Raw genomic sequence first — 20,000 nt, 5'->3', positions numbered from 1 at the left:
TGGTGAGTGTGTGGAGGGAAAGTTCTCTTCTGACGCTGTCTTGTATGTCAATACACTGTGACATGATCGCGTTTACTGTTTGACCCGATTCCTTTCTTGCTTCCATGCTCACTGCTCACTGCTCATCATCGTCATCATCATCGTCGACATCATCATCAACTTCGTCGTCGTCGTCATCTTCGTCAACGTCGTCAACGCCGTTGTCACCATGACTGGTGTTGTGGTTGGCTTCTTGATCAGGCACGGCCTCCACGCTGCTGCTGCCGTCACCGTCGACCATACCACCACCACCTTCACCTTCACCGACATCGGCACTACCTTCCTCATCACCCCCGTCATCTTCATCACTCTCATCCTCCTCGTCATCATCAGAGTCGCCGTCGCTCCGTTGCTGCTGCTGCTGCTGGTGCCAATACTGCTGCTGCTGTGCGAGCAAATGCCGCGCAAACGACAGCTCATCAGCAAGATAATCCTAACGTGTGTGTGTGTGAGTGAGTGAGTATATGCGTAAGTGTGTGTGAGAGAGAGAGTGTGTGTGAGTGAGTGAGTGAGTATGTGCGTATGTGAGAGAGAGTGAGAGAGTGAGTGAGTATATGTGCGTATGTGCGTATGTGTGTGTGTGTGCGTATGTGCGTATGTATGTGTGTGTGTGTGCAAACAAAGGTGTGTGACAGGCGCAGAGCACACGGCGACCGTACTCACGTCCTCCCCGCGTATCCTGCGCGCCTCGCTGATGGCAATGATGGCAGAGCGGTACTGTCGCGGTTGGTGGGTGGACATGCAAGACCGAAACGAGCACGCCAGCGCCGATGAATGATGAGTGAAGCGAAGACACAGTCGCTCGCTCGCGCACGCAAGCACAAAGCATGGACGCTTGCGGGACATTGCACACGTGCGTTTGGGGTACAACTGACCAGTCCTTTGTTGATGAGCACGCGGCTGACGGTGTGGTGGAAGTCTGCATCGCTCAAGTTGATGAGCAAACTTGGGTGGTAATACCACGGCAGCAGCTGGTGTAAGAAAGAGAGAATGTATGTATGTATGTGTGAGAGTGTGTGAGAGTGTGAGAGAGTGTGTGTATATATGTGTGTGTATGTGTGTGTATGTGTGATTAGCGAGTAGGCGACTGGTGTTAGCTGTGGCAAAGAGACGAAGAGGAAGTGTGTGTGTGTGCGTGCGTATGTGCGTGCGTGCGTGCGTGCGTGCACGGTGTTGCCCCACAGGTGTGCGTGTCCACCCACGTCTCCTCCCAGTTCACAAGCATACCACGCGCGTCGCTTCAAGCATGCTGTGCTGCGCATCCCTGTGCACACAAGCACGCACGGCAATACAGTTGTGACACGTGGTGACGTGAGAAGAGTAATGTGGAGAGAGGGGAGGGGGAGACAGCAGCGGATGGGCGGAGAGACCTTCACATACACACACATACATACATACACATACATACATACATACATACATACATACATACATACATACATACATACATACGCACACACGTACATACATACATACATATACACGTACATACATACATACATACATACATACACACGTACATACATACATACATACACACACACACACAACGCGGGCGTACAAACCACCTTGGGCGCTGGGCGTGGGTGAATGCGACGCCGTGAAGGTAGTGGATGTAGCCCTTGTGTCGTTTCAGCTCCTCCAAGTCCTTCTGCCACGCTTTTTGCGCAAACGCAGGATCGGATGTAGCAGCCAATGCAGCAATCCTGGGAGCAAGTGTTAACAGTGAGGAAGTTGGGGGGGGGGGGGGACGAGCAAGCGCACGCGTGTGACAGGTGGGTCTGGGTCGTCAACGTGCACAGGCCGTTGTCTCGTGACAATCATTCGCAGGAGTCACTGGCAGCAACAAACGACGCTACCACCATAAGTAGACACCACCGGCACCACACCTCTGTTCCAGCGCGTCGTCGAGGGTGACCTGTAGTGCAGCAGCAAAGTGTGCTTCTGCTTCCTCGGGCTTGTGGTGGACGAGTGCATCGATACCGAGCCACACGTGGCGGTCCTCGTTGGACGCATCTGTCGTGACCGTTTGGTGCCGCGTGGTGGCGCTCTGCTGCGCACTGCCGGGGGCCCGTGAAGCTGACAGCGACGAGGACGCTGGCCCCTTGGCGTGCTGATTCGCTGGAGAAGCGTGCCCGTCCTCTTCCGCTGTGTTTGTCGTGGTGCCGTGGTTGTGCTCCACAACTTTTCGAAACGCGGCAAACCCTGAGCGCAGAGCGATACATGGGATCGAGGGTGATGAAGAGGCCGTGTCGGTGAAATGCAGCACGTGCACACGGGAGGAAAGGTGAACGCAACCGTACGTGTCAGGTAAGTACGGGTACACAGCCCATGTCGGAAGGATACAGGCCAGGCAGGGTATGTGGCAAGGCCCAAGAACAAGGGCACATGCAGCTGCATAGTTGGCAGCCACACGCATGCACATGAACGCTCACCTTCTTGGTTTTGACGAACGACCAGCTTGATGACAGAAGCCGCCTGCATGGCGTCCTTCAAATGGTCCAGTACCTCCTACAATCGGGTGCGAATGCGTGTAGTGGTTAACGTGTGTGCGTGTGAATACGTGAGACAAGTGGGGATCACAGTGTGCAGCCACAAGCAAGCAAAGGCGTCGCTGTGGCACATGCAGGGAGCCTGGGCTGTAACCATCAGTTCACCACCACCACCGCCACAGCGAGACCACCGCAACGACAATGCAACGACAATGCAACGGCCATGATGAAGGAGGGTAAAAGCAGTGCACGCTGTGCCAGCAACGCACGGGCAAGGTGGAGGCTGTGGTGTCGATGCGCCAGTCCGTGGTTGCCACTGACAGGATCTGGTCACCGACGTGCAAGGCCGCGGTGCAGTCGTCGTCCACGCGCGACACGTAGACGCCGGGCTGGTCGCCGATATCGAGGTTTGTTGCTCCGACAAGCCCCACCCCCAATGTGCGGTGATTGTCCTTGCCGTCTTCACCACCAGAGTCGTCCCCCAAATCGACCAGCACCTCGCGGGTCTTGGCCATGTCTCCCAGCGACATTGTGTGTGTGTGTGTGTGTGTGTGTGTGTGTGTGTGTGTGTGTGATGTGTGTGTGTGTGTGTGTGTGTGTGTGTGTGTGTGTGTGAAGTGTGTGTGTGTGTGCTTTTGAGAAGTAAGCGCTTGCGTGCTGGCGTGCTGCAGGCGTGGATAATCCAAGAAGACAGCGTTAGACTCTCTTCTTCTCTTGGTGTGCTGTGGTGTGCTGTGGTGTGTTGTTCACAGCAGCAGTCAGTAGGTCAGTGGGGGTTGACAAGAGGGCCAACACAACAGTCACAAAGGTGAACAACAACAAGCACAAAAAAAGCCCGCAAGAAGCAAGCAAGAGCAAGAAGCAAGAAGCGAAGAAGCGACGAAGCGAAGAAGAGGCAGTGGAAGAGTGAAGGAGAGAAATGCAGCGTTCCTTCTTTGAACAACGAGTACGAGTCGTAGTGGTGGTTCAGATGGAGCTATGAAGGTGAGACTCGGCTGACAGATGCCTAGATGCAGCAGAGAGTGCGCTACAAGGGGACACGTTGGGCATAGCCATGCCGGGCGAAAAAAAAAAGATATACGCCCGCCGGGAATCGAAGAGACAAGGAGAACTGTGCGTTCATTGTTCACTGCACACTGTGTGAAAGAATGGGTGGTAGGGGTGGTTCAGATGGAGGTATGAAGGTGAAACTTGGCTGACAGATGCAGCAGAGAGTGCGCTACAAGGTTACTACACGTTGGGCATAGCCATGCCGGGCGAAAAAAAAAGATATACGCCCGCCGGGAATCGAAGAGACAAGGAGAACTGTGCGTTCGTTGTTCGCTGCACACTGTGTGAAAGAATGGGTGGTAGGGGTGGTTCAGATGGAGGTATGAAGGTGAAACTTGGCTGACAGATGCAGCAGAGAGTGCGCTACAAGGGGACACGTTGGGCATAGCCATGCCCTGCCGGGCGAAAAAAAAAAGATATACGCCCGCCGGGAATCGAACCTCATCCTCTCTACTGGCCGTGGCTTCATGTAGGGGGGCATCGAACCGATGTCCTCTGCATATGGGCACATGGAAGGGATGAATCCTAACCATTGGACCACGGGCGCTTGTGGTTATTTGCCTTGGAGATTTCCCGCAGCAGCAAATCCCCCGCACACACATCTTGCATCACCATCACAACCGCCACGCCAACCACTGCACACCTCCACCCAATATCGCACACGCTTGCGTGACAGAGCAAGCTTTCACGCACGCCTTCTTCACTTCTGCTTCTCCTCAAGCCTCACTCCCCCTTCCTACAACACCCTGAAACCTCTCCTGACCTACCTACCTGGCTGCAGCTCGCACACACCATTCACACACACCACCGAACACCACTCACAACACCAGAAACCGAACACTCCCCACCACGCGACAACACCTTCCCCCCCCCCCCCACACACACACACATCCCAAGATGACGACGCCATCGATGCAGCAAGTGGATGCACTGGAGCAGGAGTTCCGTGCTGTGCAAGACCACATCACCTCGTTTCTGTCATCCTTCTCTGGACAAGTGTTTGAGGAGACGGAGTGGCCCTACACGAAAGGCAAGGGTGGCGGCCGCACGCGCGTGCTTGAGGTGGACCGCCGCCACTACCTCCAGTCGCAAGGCGGCAACGCCAGCCCCTGGGAGCTGCGCCCGGAGCGCACCCCTCGCTCCTTCTTCGAGAAGGGCGCCTGCAACTTCTCCGGCATCCACGGCGACAACATGCCAAAGTCGGCCACCAGCGCCCTCAACATCCCGGAGAACACGCCCTACCGCGCCACGGGCGTCTCCCTCATCTTCCACCCCTCCAACCCGTACGTGCCCACCATCCACATGAACGTGCGCTTCTTCATCTGCGGCGAGAAGTGGTGGTTTGGTGGCGGCATCGATGTCACGCCAACCTACCCGATCCTGGAGCAGGCCATCGCCTTCCACGCCGACCTCAAGCAGCTCTGCGACGCCCACCACGTGCCCTATGGCGAGTGGAAGGAGTGGTGCGACAAGTACTTCTTCCTCCCGCACCGAAATGAGACGCGCGGCATCGGCGGCATCTTCTACGACCACTTCCAGGGCGACAGCTTCGAGCACGCCAAAAACTTCACCATGGCTCTCGGCCGCACCTTCAACGAGCTCTACTCCATCTTCCTGCCCAACGGCAACATCTCCTTCACCATTGCCCAACGCGAGTTCCAGCTGTACCGCCGCGGCCGCTACGTCGAGTTCAACCTCGCCTACGATCGCGGCACCAAGTTTGGCCTCATGTCCAATGGCCGCGCAGAGTCCATCCTCGTCTCCCTTCCCGCCACCGTGCACTGGGTCTACGAGTACAAGCCGCCCGCGGGCAGCAAGGAGAGCTACCTCTATGACCACTTTCTCAAACCACAGAGCTGGCTTGCCCTCACCGACGGCGACAAGGCGCAGATGCAGCCGCCGCCAAACTTTGTCGGCGCCTCCAAGAGCAGCTTCGTTACCATGCCCAGCAAGGGCCTGTTTGCCTCACTTGCCTGCCCCGCCGTGCTTGGGCCCCTTGCATTTGTTGTCGGCGCTGCCGCTGCCGTTTGTTACTTCAAGAAGGGTGGCTGCTTGTTCTGTCTCCCTTCATCATGCTGCAAAGCGTGACGATGCTAGTTGTTGCTTTCACTTCTCTCTTGTGCCTCCGCTAAGCATGTGTGTGTGTGTGTGTGTGTGTGTGCATGCTTGCCTGTGTGTGTGTGTGTGCATGCTTGCCCCTGTGTGTATGAGATGCCACCTCGCCCATGAAGTTTGCCTGTTTGTTTTGTTTGTAACTGTTACCAATACATTTGAATGGATGCAGCAAGTGTATTATACCTTTTGGCGCCATGCCCTTAGCCACACACACACACACACACACACACACACACACACACACACGCACCACACACACACACACACACACACACACACACACACACACACACACACACACACACACACACACACACGCACGCACGCACGCACGCAGCTAGTCTTCTGCAACTTCCTCTTCTTCGTCCTCTGTGTTTACAGCGGCAGCAGCTGGCGGGGTTGTCAAGGGTGGTGGAGGCATGGCTGTGGGTTGCTGAACCAGAACGGTCTCTTGTCCCGCAGGTTGTGGCGGCTGCGTGTGTGTGTCGGTGACATGGCTCTCATCATCACCGGCATCAGCAATTACCTCTGCCTCCTCCTCATCCTCCTCATCTGCAACCGGTTCTTCCTCATCCTCATCTTCACCAATAGTAGTCTCACGCACCTCTGGCTGCTGCTGCTGTTGCTGCTGCTGCTGCTGCTGTTGTTGATCATTCTCGTCGTCGGCAACAGCCTCCTCTTCGGAATCAGCAGCACCTTGTTCCTGCTGCTGAACGGCACCGCGGTCTGTGCGGCCGGAGCCAACCACCTGCTGCCCTGCCGTGCGCCGCGGTTCATCATGATCGTCCTCTGCAATGGCCTCCTCTTCCTCATCGTCAGCATCGTCAGTACGGCCATTGCCGCTGGCACCCGGCCCCACTTGTTCTTGCGCTCTCTCGTGTGCCTTTGATGGTGGCGGCGGCGGCGGTGGCGGAGAAGGGGGAAACGGCGTGCTCGCGTGCTCCTGGTACTGTGCCACTGTTGGTATGGCCGGAACCTGCTGTTGCGGCGGCAGGGGTGACATGGGAGCCCAAAACGATGCGAACGGCTGGGAAGTGGTGCCGCTGGGTTGTGGCGAGGGCACGCTCCCTCGCACAAGGTCATAACAGGCACCATCATCATCATCCTCTGTCTTCATCTCGATATCTTGCTGTTGTGACTGCACCTGTTGTTGTTGCTGTTGCTGTTGTGGCTGCCCTACTTCCCTCTCCCCTCCCCTGTTCCTCTCTTCATCATCACTCTGCTGCCGCCGCTGAGGCGGACCTGCATTGGGTGTACTCACGTCACCATCGCCTTGAGTATCCATGACCGTGACGGCTGCTGCTCCGGTGTTGGCAGCGGCAGAGTTGTAATGCCCACCAACGCTCGAAGGTGCCGTTTTTGGCTTCCTCTTCTTCAGCGGCGGCAAGTACTTGCCAAGCTCGCTCAGCGTCGACCAGAGCAAGGTTTGGTTCGCGTTGAGCATCCTAGCAGCGGCAACAATTGCGTCCTCGCGCGTGTCCGCTGTTGCGCGCACAATCTCGCTGCGTCGCAGGGTCTTCTTGTGAATCAGGATGCACACGCCATCCACCCGCCCGTCTGGACGCGGCTCCGCGTGGAAGATGCAGTGCAGCTTCGTGTCGAGCGTAGCGTCTCGCACTGCCGCGACCATGTTGGCTTTCTTGCTCGCAGTCTCTTGCACTGTGGGCAAGCCCTCAAACCTCCATCGCTCAGCAAGCCCATCAAGACCATAGTGCATAAACACGGCGCCAAACACCGACAGCGTAAACGACGCCACCTCCTGCCAAAAGCAGGCATTGCATTGAAATGTGCGTGCATACGTGAGTGAGTGAGTGAGTGAGTGAGTGAGCGTGCGTGCGTGAGTGAGTGAGTGAGCGTGCGTGAGTGGGTGAGTGAGTGGGTGAGTGAGTGAGTGAGTGAGTGAGTGAGTGAGTGAGTGAGTGAGTGAGTGAGTGAGTGAGTGAGTGAGTGCGTGCGTGCGTGAGTGACAGGAGCGGTGTAGGCAGAACATGGCTCACAAACAAGTTTGGAGCAAGGAACAGCAGCAGCACACATGACCAACCTCTGCGCCGGCCGGCAGGGGCAAGCGGTGGCGAACAGCGTGTGCGCAGCTAGCAGCCAGCTCCGCAAACTCTCCGCTGTCGTGCAGAATGTATGGCAGCATCCCAAACATGTCCACCGCCTTCTGCACCAGCAGCTCTGTCGAGACAACCTCATCGCTGCGCACACAAACAAACAGCGGGCATCAAGTCAGTGTGTGCGTGTGTGTTTGTGAGGGCTCAGCGATGCAAGCGCGTGTGCTTGTGTGGTCCAAGCAAAAAGCGTGTAAACCAGCATCCCCGACACACACACACACACACACACACACACACAGGCATACGGCAAGGTGTTCATTTCCAACCACACACGCACGCACACACACACACACACACACACAGGCATACGGCAAGGTGTTCATTTCCAACCAGATATCGTCCCATGAGGAGACGGAAGGGGCGTTGTCCTGGGTTTGCACAAACTTGTCAATGCACAGTAGGCGAACGCATAGCCGCCCAATCAACGCCAGCTTCTCGTTGTTGCCGAGCTGGTTGTTCTGCATAGCGTGTGGTGGAGAATGGTTGGTGTCATGCGGGTGACGTGGGCATGCGCAATCCTCTTGATTGCCAAAGAAAAAAAAAGGACACACACGCACACGCACGCGCACACGCACGCGCACACGCACGCGCACACGCACGCACACACAAACACACACATACGCGCGAACAAACAAACCCAAACACACACACACACACAACCACACACACACACACACAACCAACCAACCAATCAGCCAGACAGACAGACGAAGTACAACAGCGACGAACCAAGAAAGAGCGGTGGGTCAGCGCCTCGAGAAGAAGGGCGCGGTTGCACGATGGGCCAGTAAACCCAAGATGTTCCTGCAACCCCAAAATGTCAAACAGGCAAGCAGCGTGGTTGGTGTTATGAGGCTGTAACTGATGCACAATTGGTTGCGCGGGTAACATGTGCCACGCATGGCGGCAATAGCAGCAGTTCCAACACCATCAAGGGAGCTTACTGCAAGCGGCGCAATCACTGGCCAGTAATGCTGGACCGTGGTCTGCATCTTTTCGCGGGAGCGGCGATGCGCCATGTCGTATTGCATCTGCACACCAAACACAGAGCACATCTCATTATACCCCACATTGTGCGGCGTGCAGGAAGACACAAAGCGCCACGATTGTACATCACAACAACAACAACAACTTAAACAACAGCAACAACAACAACTTAAACAACAGCAACAACAACAACTTAAACAACAACAACAACAACAACAACTTAAACAACAGCAACAACAACAACTTAAACAACAACAACAACAACAACAACTTAAACAACAACAACAACTTAAACAACAACTTAAACAACAACTTAAACAACAACAACAACAACGCAATGCCCTGTTGGTTGTGATGGATTTGCCAACACACACACGTGTGACGTACCGCGTGTGGCCCGACGTTGTCTGGGAGACGAGAAGCAATGCCAAGGCCATGAAGGAAGTCATGCAGCACCTGGTGTAGCTTGCTGTGAAAGCGCTGGCCTTTGCCGTGCGGGTTGGCCATGCCCACATGCAGCAGGCCGAGCCATGCGCGCACCAGCAGGGCTCGCGCCGCGACCGCATCCACATCAGGCGCCCGCTTCCATCCTGGTGGCACCCACTCCTCGAACTTGGGCACGGACGGCACAAAATACCTTCTCCCAACACACGTAGACGCAATGTGTGAGCAGCAACACAAGCAGCAGCACAGACACGCATGTCAAATTGACTGATGCGCGACACCCCCCTCTACACACACACACACACACAAACACAGACACACAAACACAGACACACACACACAGACACACACACACAAACACACACACACACACAACACACACACAGACACACACAACACACAGACACACACAGACACACAACACACACACAAACACACACACACACACACGAACAAATGTCACTCCTCCTCCCCCTCCCCCCATAAACGCACTTGAGAAAGGGAAAACCGAGCTCCTGAGAGCGCTTGGAGAGGTATCCATCAGAGCGCAGCCAGGCGATTTGGGCGCACATCGGGCCAACAGCACGCGATGGGTACTTGAGGTAGAGGTGCACAGCGGCAGCAAACTGAAGATACGCATCCCCAAGCATGGCTAGGTGCTCTGCACCAATGCAGCCGAGTGTGGACGACGTCAGCATGGAGGCAATCGGGTTGAGGTGCTTGTGGTGGCGGCTCCAAGCAAACGGGGACACGGACCCGGAAAACTGCAGTGGGGACCCCTCCATCACAACGCGCACGCCCTCCCTGTGCAGCAGTGCACACTCCAGGCTGCTGGCGAAGACAGGGAACATGCACGCCTCTCGCGAGTAGGGCAGGAACACCAGCTTCGACGCCGAAATGGAGAACCGTGGCGCCGCTTCACGGTGTGCGATATAGTCCTGGCTGCGCACAACAAGCACGGCAAAGTCTTTCGCTGCACGGCTGCTCCCATCCTCACTGTCGCCACCATCACCGCCACCAACTTCCGTGCCCTTGTGACGGCTCCCCCCGACGTCTTCCGTCGTCGTGTCTTTGCCAAGCAGAATAAACGAAGGCGATCTGGCATTGTCCTTGAAGGCAACAAGCCGGCCCGTTGTGTGCTCAATGGACACCTCAAGCAGCGATGTCGGGTTGCTGCTGCTGCTCGACAGCAGCTGGCCCCACGCCACCACGGACTGCTCTCCGTGCGTGGTCAGGGGGCAGTACATGTACGCTGGCGTTGCCGCTGACGGCGCTGCCGTGCTGGCGGCAGGGGCCACCGTGCGCATGCACTCACGGTGATATGACGCAAACTTGGCCAGCTGCTGCGGTGACACCTCCACCTGATCCACGTACCTCAAGCTGCCGCAAAGGCCGGCGTTGAGCAACACCCTGAAGTCATCCTGGGCCTGCTGCTTGTGCTGCCGCCCAGGTTGCTGATTGGCGCGTTTCCGCAAGATTGGGCGCGGGGCAAGCAGCCCACAAGTGAACTCGGTCATGTCGGGCACCTGCGTGACCTCAGCGTCGCTCGACGGCGCCAGCGCCTCGTAGCCGTGCTCCTCAAGCCGCGGCAAGGGCCCGCTGTACACCAGCGATTGCAGCACGCGGTTCGCATGGAAGTTGTCAAAGTTGTTCAACGGGTCTCGGTTGAACTTCTCCACGGGCCGAATTCGGAAGCTGTGCAGGTGCAGCACGACCGCGTCCTCTGTGCTCTCGGAATCGCCACCGTTGATCATGGCATCGTTGTCTGCTTGGCCAGCAGTGCTGGATTTGTTGCCGTTGTGGCCGTCGCCCACTGTAAACGAGTGGGGCGACGCCGACAGGCACCTTGGCATTCCACGCGCACAGCGCTCCTCAGCCCTGTCCGTCGCCTGTGGTGCCAAGGCTTTGCACTCTTCTGAAGCATCCTGCTTGATGAGGACCGTGGATGGGAACGGCGAGTCCCGTGTGGCGTCGTAGCGGCTGGTGAGCAGCGCCCGCCGGCCACGCGCCACATCTGCCATGCGCGCATATGCCAGCAGCCCAGCGGGGTGGTGGGCACTCAGGCCAATCTGCGGTGTGCCAATGGCGTCAAAGTAGCCGTGACCTTCGAGAGCGCGCACGCAGCGCGTGGCTACCTTCTCCAAGGCATTCGTGGGCTCGTACCCAAGGTCCTGGTTGTCAAAGGCGGACAGCGCCGGTGGAAGGTGTGCCGCGGCAACAAACTGCTTCGACGTGTGTCCCTGCACCGTGTAGAAGGGCAGCTGGGAACGCCGCGCACCAGAGCCAAAGTCAAGGCGCAGACACAGCTGGTTGAGCTGCTCCAGGCCCGTCAACTCTTGCTCATCCAAGGCAATGTGGTTGGGGTTGGCAACAGCCAACGTTGTCGAGGTTCCCGTTGCTGCCGACGCTGCCTGTGGTGACGACGACGACGCTGCTTGTGATGTCGACGAAGCACCAACTGCGCCTGTGCCATCAGCCGTGCTGGAAGACGAGGGCTTGCCCGTGGACGCTGCGTCAGCGGCCATTTCCGCCGGCACCCCTGCAAAGAGGTTGAAGTAGTGGCGGAGCTCAAGGTACGTGGTGCGTGTGCTGTTGAAGAGCTGCTGCGTGTGCGCGTCGTCCGGCACCACGTGAACAACAGCGCCAGCCATGGGCACACACGCCGCAGCAACCGCTGCATACGCGTCCACCGAGGTCACATCGGCGAGGCTGATCACAAGTGTGGCCTGCGGCACCGTGGGCAGGGCATCGATGGTGGTGACAATGATAAAGTCGTCGGCCTCCCACGCCTTCTTCACGCTGCGCTCCACGTCGCGTGCCATGGCCGCAAAGCACCGGTTGGCCTGGTGAACGCGGCGCGTGAGCGGTGTGAGCGGCGGTGCAAGGGCTGCGCGGCTGCCGTGGCCACCGATGGAGGGTGTGGCCACGGCGGCGGCGGTGGAGTGGACCAGCACCCTTGCGCTGGCGGCTGTGGGCACGGCGATGATGGCGGGGCGGGCGTCTTCTTCAGCTGCCGTTGCCGTGGTGGCGAGCCGCTGCTGCAAGAGGGCTGCGATGGTGTTGACCCCAAACTGGTTCGGCAGGACGAGCGTCACGCGCGTGTGCTCGGTACGCGCAGCCTGCAGCAGTTTCAGCGCCACGGTCAGCCTGGGGGAAACGGGGCTGCCTGCCGATGGCTTGGTGTCCGTGGACGCGGGTTCATCCATCTCAAAGTCCTCGGAAATGACACCGTGCTGGCCGCTGCCGTCAGCATACCACAGCTGCGCATACAGCTCCTCGTCATCGTACAGCAGTGGCATGGAATCCAGCCACGGAAAGTGCTGGTTGAGCCACTGCGTGCGCTGCGCTTCGTTTGCTGGTGGCGCAGTCATTGCTGGCGCATCAAACGACCTGCCATGCGGTGGTACTGCTGCTGCAGATGATGCGGAAGACGACAAGTGGGGGATGGGCGGCCAGAGCGACCCTTCGTCCTCTACTTTGGCCTCTTCTTCCACGCTGTTGGGCTGCTGTTGCTGTTGCTGCTGCTGCTGCCGACCCAGGCGTTTCATCAGGGCCAGCCGCGGGTCCTGCACTGCAGGTGCTCTTCTGCCCTGGTTGCGCAGGGCAGGGTGGAGTTGTTGTTGTCCATGGTGGGGTTGTCGCGAGGCTGCTGTTGCTGCTGTAGCCGCCGCCGTTGTTACTGAGGAGGTTGAGGAAGGCGGGTGGAAGCTGCTGAGAAACGAGGAGTAGAGGGGCTCCTCTGCGTCATCGCAGGATAACTCGTCGAGAAGGCGCTCTGCTTGGCGCCACAACATGCGGGTGCAGAACAAGCCGTACTCTGTGCCCACAAGTTCGATCATCTCGCACAGGCGAATGCGCAGCGCGGCGCGTTGCAAGCGGCGGTGGATAATCAAGGCGTGGGCGCTGTCTGCGTGCGGGAACAGCGTGCGGAGTCGTTGCACCTGCAGCTCCAGCTTGGCCTGCCAGCCGCTGTGTGCGGCCGCCGCGGCGCCGACGGCATTGCGCAAGAGGTCGTTGAGAGCCGCAGGGCGGTCGTCGTACGTGCACGGCACGCAGCTGCACAGCTGCTCGTGGAAGAGCGGGCCCGGCATGGGCGGCGCGACAAAGGCGCGCAGCGGGTAGCTGTTGGTGCGCACGGTCAGGTCGTCCAAGCTGGAGAACAGGTTGCGTGCGCCAGGGTGCAAGGGCGCAGACGTGATGCCACACACGGCAATCGGGTTGTCTCGGTCCGGCTTCCTGTACATGTCCAGGACCTCGCCCAGGTGGGGGTCCTCTGCCAGCTGCGCATCAAAGTCGAAGATGAGCGCCTGGATGGTCATTGGTTTTGGCATCGCAGGTGCTGGCGGCGCCTGTGCATGCGGCATCGCGACGCCTTGCCCCCCGTGGCCGCTGGTTGTGGTGGGGTCCGGCGTGGGCCAAAACGCAAGCAGGTGCGGTGCCTTGAGCAGCAGCACGAGCGTGGTCGGCGTGCAGATGAGCACGTCTGCACGCTGCAGTCGGCGCCGCCAGGCATTGACATCCACCTGCGCGTCGTACACCTGGGCGCTGTCTGGAACGCAGCAGCCGAGACCTTCCACGGCACCAAGCACGCTCGCCACCTTCAGTGCATACGCCTCCGACGACACCACATAAAGCGCTACTTGGTCGCTTGAAACGGGTTCCGGGATGCGCGCGTGTGTCTGTTGCTGGTCCCTGCGGTCATCATCCGAGGTGAACCGGGAAGTCCACCCAATGGATTCTTCAAAATAGTTTGTGTTGTTTCGTGGTGGAGGGTTCGGGGTTGTGCGTATGTGCGTGTGCGTTGTGAGCAAAAATGAGTGCAGATGCGGGTCTGATGTCGACATACGTAACATTTGCTGCAAACTGACAGTATTGCACACATATGCACAGACATGTACACAGAGACACAGAGACACACGGACACAGACACACGCACACACTAACGGAATCGTGCTCGTTTTGAGAACGGTTGATGGGACGTGGCATCGTCTTTGGGATCCGTGGGGTGGCGGTACATCCGCTCTGGCCCGGCCTGCATCAATGACGGAGGCAGAACAACACACACACACACAATTTGTGTGTGCATGCGTGAGTATGTGTGTATGTGTGTGTATGTGTGTGTGTGTGCGCGCGCGATGCGGTGTGGGCGTGTGGCACGCAAACGTGATGTTGTCCAATAGAACCAAAACAGCAGCAGTTACTTGCCCAACTAGCTTGCCAACCAACCAAGCAGAGCCCGATCAATCAAAGCCCAATCAACCACGACCCAAACAATCGCACGCGAGACCAGCGAGCACGCAGCTCCAGCCCCACAGCCAGACGAACCGTGGAGATGAGGTGGCGGAGAAGCCGGCCGGCCACATGCACGCGCATGGAGAACGACTCAACAAAGACGAGGAAGTTGTCGCTCTTGATAGAGGTGAGGATGGCGTTGAGGTAGCTGCTGTCGGAGGAGGCGTAGGTGGCATGGTTGAAGCGTGAGAACCGGTGGCGCGCAAGCAAGCCCGGCACATCGCGTGCCCAGGATGCCACGGCAGCGCTGGCGCTGGCGAGCGTGGTGGGCTGCAGCGGCTGCACCGCCACAGAGAACTGCGCAGAGTCTGCGGTGACGTCGTACACGTCCGGGTTGCGGAAGGACCCGCAGGCAGCAGACACAAACGGCTGTGGGGCCATGCCCATGCTGTAGGTGCTGCCCGTAAAGGCGCTGCCAGAGAAGGCGCTGGTGGTGCTGCCGCTGCTGGCCATGCTGGTGACGGGGCCGGTCGTGGCAGCTGATGTGGCAGTGCTGGTGGGCACGCGCGGCCACGTCTCCGAGGTGGAGCTGCTTGTTGGCAGGGCGGCGCGCGCGTCGGAGGTGGCGCCGGGCAGGTACGACGTGGCAACCCATGCGTATGCGGAGGTTGGGACGAGGCCCAGGCCCAGCTTCTCGTGCAGGTATTCCAGGGCAACCAGAGCGGTGTAGCGCTTGGTGGTCTTCTTGTTCTGGATGATGGAGAGGCGCACCGTGTACCCGTCATACAGGGTGACCTCGCTGTTGTCTGCGCTGAACACGGGGAGGGGGAGCGCAAACTGGCTGCAGGTTTGGTTGAGGACAGATACGGGGTTGGTCTGCGTCACGAGATGGGCAACACTGCCTGGTTCATGTGACAAGGGAACAGGTGGGCGGACGCTGGGCGGCGAGGGCGTGGCCAGTTCTGAGACCGTACTTGTTGCAGCCGACGCTGGCGTGGTTGCTGGGGCAGGTGGGGCAGTGGGCGGGGTAGTTGTGAACGAGGATGAGGATGGGGAGCTGACTGGCACGGTCAGTTGTTGCGGTAACGTTGGTGGCGGTACTGATGCTGACGCTGACGACACTGCTGGGTTGAAGTAGCCACCAGAGTGGTGTGAATGGGTGGAAGAAGAGGGTAGTGCCTGGTTTATGACGTTGCTGCTGTTGCTGCCAGTGCCGGTGGTGGTGGTGCTGCTGCTGTTATGGCTGGCGTATGGCTGCGCGGATCGTTCGTGGGCTGGTTGTTGTTGGCGGTGGTAGTGATGAACAGGCTGGTGGCCGTGATGCAAAGGCGGGTCGTGCTGCATGTGCTGCTGTTGTTGGTGTTGAGGATGGTGCTGTTGTGGGCCGTGGGGTAGGTGGTGATGGGATGCTGCTGCCTCGTGTTCGCCCTGCGGGCGCTGGTGCTGCTGGCGTTGCTGGTGCTGACCGCCTGCAACTGCGTCGCGGAGGCGCTGAATCACAATGTGAAATGGAGGCTTTGGCAGGTCCTGCACAAACTGGTCGCGGTTGGTGATGGCTTTCCAGGCCTTGAAGAAGGCCTCAGCTTTGGCGGCCTTTTTGTTGCGCGCGTGCCCCACAAACTCAAACTCATCAAACAAGACACACTGGCAGTTGGCGGTGGTGGTGGCAGCAGTTGGTGGTGGCAGCAGTTGGTGGTGGCAGCAGTTGGTGGTGGTGGCGGTGAATACGACAGTGCACACAGACACACAGACACATGCATACACACACATGCACACATACATACACACAGACACACACATGCACACATACATACACACATATAGACATACATACACATACACAAGGGCATATTGTGTGAAAACAAGCAGTCAGGGAACGAAAGCACGGCCACAGAGGAATCGCTGCGAAAATGCATGCAAGCAAGTGCCCGGCCGAATATAGCGGTGGGTGCGCGAGTGGGTGCCAAAACAGGGCGGGAAAAGGGGAGGGGGGCGAATGCATACCTTGCATACGAAGCCGCCTTCGCTGGCCATCGAGAACGAATGGGAGGGGAACGGGCGCATGTTCTGTGTGCAAATTTCGTGGATGAAGCTGCAAGCCAAAGCCGAGGAGTGCGCGGAGTGTGCGGAGTGTGCGGAGTGCGGGTTTGTGGAGGGAGCAAAGCGTATGGGTGAGGTGGCGGGAAACCCCAAGCGATGGCAGCTGGTACGAGCGGGGGGGGGGAGGAGGCGTACGAGGGGAAGGGTGGATCAAGGGAGGGCGCTTGTGGTGTTGTGTGTGTGTGTTGTGTGTGTTGTGTGTGCTGACCTTGTAGGGTGTGCCATCTTGGCGGGCTCACGGTGGGTTTTCAGTGCTAAGGGCACCAGGTGAATGCCAGCAAGCCCACGGCCGCCTGACTCTCACAGTTTTGTCCCTACTGCTGCGATGGATGGGAACAGTGAAACAGACGATAGCAAAGAGAAAGTAACAACCAAGCAAAAAGAGCGAGGGAGAGAGGGAGAGAGAGACAGAGAGAGACAGAGAGAGAAAGAAGAGCGAAAAGAAAGAAGAAGCAGTGAGCTCGTGCGTGTACAATCACACACGCGCACACACGCGCACACACACGCACACACACACACACACATGTGCACATTCACGCAGGCCAGTGCACAAGCTTGGTTTTCCCGCCAACACCAACCACCAGCCAGCACCAACCACAGCAACAAGCAAGCAAGCAAGGACCAACCAACAGATGATGCCAGCGAGTGTCGTTTGCGACAGCATAAATTGGAAGATGACCAACTTTTATAATCATGCATGGAATCACAGATCATTGTGATGTGACGACTTATTTTCCCCCACCACTTGGACAAAGGCCAGCAGTCGTGATGGTGGACGATGGCAACGATGGCGCACTGGCCACGGGCTTCTTCGTCAAAGAAGGTGAGCAGACGTGGTGGCAGGTGGTGTGCAGTGTATGTGCGGTGAAGTGCGGTGACCGATGAAGCATAGTGGAGTGAATGTGCTGTGAATAATGAGGCGAAGTGCAGTGCAGTGCAGTGACCATTCAAGTGCGGTGAAATGTAGGTCAATACAGTGGTCAGTGTGCAAACCTCAACAACAACAACACACGATGCCATGTGTGCATCACCTCTCAAGGTGGCTCTGTGAAGAGCTGGAAGCGAAGGCTGTTCCGTCTCGACCGCTCCTTGCTTGCGTATTCCCCACGCTCAGAGTCCTGGACCAAGAGCATTGCTGTCTCCAACATCTCGGTGTGTGTGTGAATATGAATGTGAATGTTTGTGTTTGTGTTTGTGTGAATGTGAATGCGAATGTTTGTGTTTGTGTTTGTGTTTGTGTGTGGTGCATACGTGTGTGAAGTTAGCATCTGTGCTTGTGTGCATGTGTGTTGTGTACGCACAATCCTTTGGCTGTGACAGCCTCTCTTTCTCCTCACGCAAACACACACATACACACACGTACGTACGACGCGGATACATTTTGCAGAAAGTGCTCTCCGTGAAGGAATGCTCGTGCCGCTGGCCAACACCTGTCACGGAGGCCAGCTTCGGTGTAGTCACGCCTGCCAGGACCTACTTCTTGCTCGCAGAGAACTCAGACGATGGCCGCATCATGCAAAGCACCCTCTGCCTGCTTCTCATCAGCGCAGGTGGGTTGCTCGGCTGGTTGCCTGTGTGTGCGTGTGTGTGTGTGCGTGTGTGTATGTGCGTGTGTGTATGTGCGTGTGTGCGTGTGTGTGTGTGCGTGTGTGTGTGTGAGTGTATACGCACACGCAAGTGTGGACTTTGTGCTCGCGCGCGCGTCTACGTTGTGGCCACACTGCCTTTGTTTGCTCGTTGACATCAGTCAGCCTGTCCCGGATTCCTTGTACCCCACCTCCGCCGTGGCCTCATCCCCTGTTGTCTCCACGCTTGCTTGCATGCCTTAACCACTATCACTATCACGATCATCACCGTCGCCACCACTACCACGACTGCAACCACGACCACGACCACGGCTAGGCACCCTGAACGACGACGGGGTGCTGCGATGCCTGAAGACAATCGAGAGACACGCGACCGAAAACGAGGCTGTCCGCAACCACCTCAACAAGATTGCACAGCAGCCCGACATCACTGGTCTCTTCAACTGCCGCACTTCCGACAAGGACTGCAACGACACACGCACACACATTCTCCAAGTCAGTCGTACGCGTGTGCGTGCGTGCGTGCGTGCTGTATTGCCATGTGTACTCGTTCCAAGTTTCCCTGTGCGCAGCCTATTGCTTCATTGGTGAGTGCTCCCCTGTTGCAGCAGGTTGCATATCACTCACCCTTCCACACAACCCCTTGCTCCGTGTCCTTGTGCTGTCTTGGCAGCTGATTGGGCTCAGTGACGGCAGCGCCAGCAGCGATGATGATGACGGTGAGACGAAGAAAGACGAGCCCCAAGCCAAGGCAGTCGAGCCAGCGGCGGAGGAAACGGGCAATGACACGCCGACCGCAGCGCAGCCCTCGCACGGTGCCCAAGAAGAAGATGGTGCTGGCAGGGAGCAGAACGCCAGTGCCAACGCCGCTGACGATGATCACGACGCAACCGTGAGCGACAGCGAGGCTGCAGATGTGCAGGGGGAGACATCAGGTGTGACGGAAAGCTCCACCGCAGCCACTACTGATGCAACAGCAACAGCCACAGCCGCCCAGCGCGTCGAAGAAGAAGAAGACACACAGCAGCAAGTGGACGAAGACGCAGACGCAGACGCAGACGCAGACGCAGACGCAGACGCAGACGCAGACGCAGAAGCAAGCGCAGCGCAAGAGACAGCGCAACCTGAGGTTGTGCAGGATGCGCTTGGTCACGGTCGTGGTGACGACTCCGTCAACACAGCAGACGTCCTCGCCTTCAAGGATGCAGGTGCGGTGGGCACGCACAATGTGTCATTGTGAGGCGAATGGGGCGTTGTCGTGTTGTTTGCACACGCAACCGTGTGCAATGTAGCACATGAAAGCTAGCTGGTCACCATTGCACGGCTTGGCTCTTTGCGTATCACCTCCACCACCGCCACCATCATCACAGCCACCATCACAACCACAATCACAACCACCACCACCTCGCCATCACAACTAACGTCGTCACGCCTTTTCGTTTGCCGTCGCGGTGCCGTGCTGTGTGCGTCACTCCAACAGAGGCGGCGGTGGAAAAGGTGTGGGCAGAGGTTGATCAGCAAATCGAACACAGCGACAACGCAGAACAGTTCGTCAACGACAACCCCGAGTGGCAGGTACGAATGATGCGCGCACCTGTGTTTGAGTTTGCTTGTGCTGTTGTGCTTTTATGTGTTGTTGTTGTTGTTGTTGTTGTTGTTGTTGTTGTTGTTGTTGTTGTTGTTGTTGTTGTTGTTGTTGTTGTTGTTGTTGTTGTTGTTGTTGTTGTTGTTGTTGTTGTTGTTGTTGTTGTTGTTGTTGTTGTTTGTTGTTGTTGTTTGTTGTTGTTGTTGTTGTACGTTGTGTGTGTGTGTGGTGGTGGGGTGGGGGTGTGTGTGTGTGT

General features: G+C 57.7%; 4 protein-coding genes and 1 non-coding gene across 5 annotated transcripts in view; 2 read left to right on the top strand and 3 right to left on the bottom strand.

Moving 5' to 3' along the window:
* Positions 1–115: 115 nt before the first annotated feature.
* PTSG_04468 (uncharacterized protein) lies at positions 116–3,079 on the bottom strand (the record flags this gene model as incomplete). Its single annotated transcript, XM_004994505.1, has 8 exons — positions 2,801–3,079; positions 2,475–2,550; positions 1,929–2,244; positions 1,605–1,745; positions 1,267–1,303; positions 915–1,010; positions 703–756; positions 116–472 (listed from the first exon to the last, which is right to left on the bottom strand). Exons 1-8 carry the CDS (start codon positions 3,059–3,061, stop codon positions 116–118), a joined length of 1,338 nt encoding a protein of 445 aa, XP_004994562.1. The 5' UTR covers positions 3,062–3,079.
* Positions 3,080–4,000: 921 nt separating this feature from the next.
* PTSG_20093 lies at positions 4,001–4,128 on the bottom strand. Its single transcript has one exon. It is a non-coding gene; the product is annotated as a tRNA-Gly (tRNA).
* A 21-nt stretch (positions 4,129–4,149) lies between these two features.
* PTSG_04467 (coproporphyrinogen III oxidase) lies at positions 4,150–5,669 on the top strand (the record flags this gene model as incomplete). The annotated part of the gene is made up of 1 exon (XM_004994504.1): positions 4,150–5,669. The coding sequence occupies exon 1, from the start codon at positions 4,479–4,481 to the stop codon at positions 5,667–5,669; it is 1,191 nt and encodes a 396-aa protein (XP_004994561.1). The 5' UTR covers positions 4,150–4,478.
* A 364-nt stretch (positions 5,670–6,033) lies between these two features.
* Positions 6,034–17,235, bottom strand: PTSG_04466 (uncharacterized protein; the record flags this gene model as incomplete). Its single annotated transcript, XM_004994503.1, has 12 exons — positions 17,200–17,235; positions 16,782–16,893; positions 16,478–16,565; positions 14,522–16,117; positions 14,186–14,273; positions 9,734–13,979; positions 9,185–9,434; positions 8,755–8,841; positions 8,540–8,614; positions 8,141–8,268; positions 7,738–7,894; positions 6,034–7,455 (listed from the first exon to the last, which is right to left on the bottom strand). Exons 2-12 carry the CDS (start codon positions 16,796–16,798, stop codon positions 6,034–6,036), a joined length of 8,154 nt encoding a protein of 2,717 aa, XP_004994560.1. The 5' UTR covers positions 16,799–16,893; positions 17,200–17,235.
* A 75-nt stretch (positions 17,236–17,310) lies between these two features.
* PTSG_04465 (uncharacterized protein) overlaps positions 17,311–20,000 on the top strand; it is a 9,863-nt gene continuing 7,173 nt past the window's right edge. Inside the window, exons 1-6 of the mRNA XM_004994502.1 lie at positions 17,311–17,396; positions 17,613–17,725; positions 17,961–18,123; positions 18,476–18,654; positions 18,833–19,367; positions 19,640–19,734. Coding sequence (XP_004994559.1) covers positions 17,342–17,396; positions 17,613–17,725; positions 17,961–18,123; positions 18,476–18,654; positions 18,833–19,367; positions 19,640–19,734 — 1,140 coding nt within the window. The 5' untranslated portion in view covers positions 17,311–17,341. The remainder of the gene's footprint in view (positions 17,397–17,612; positions 17,726–17,960; positions 18,124–18,475; positions 18,655–18,832; positions 19,368–19,639; positions 19,735–20,000) is intronic.

This window comes from Salpingoeca rosetta (genome assembly GCF_000188695.1).
Source record: "Salpingoeca rosetta unplaced genomic scaffold supercont1.10, whole genome shotgun sequence".
Classification (NCBI taxonomy): domain Eukaryota; class Choanoflagellata; order Craspedida; family Salpingoecidae; genus Salpingoeca; species Salpingoeca rosetta.
This window is presented reverse-complemented; position numbering and strand designations above follow the sequence as displayed.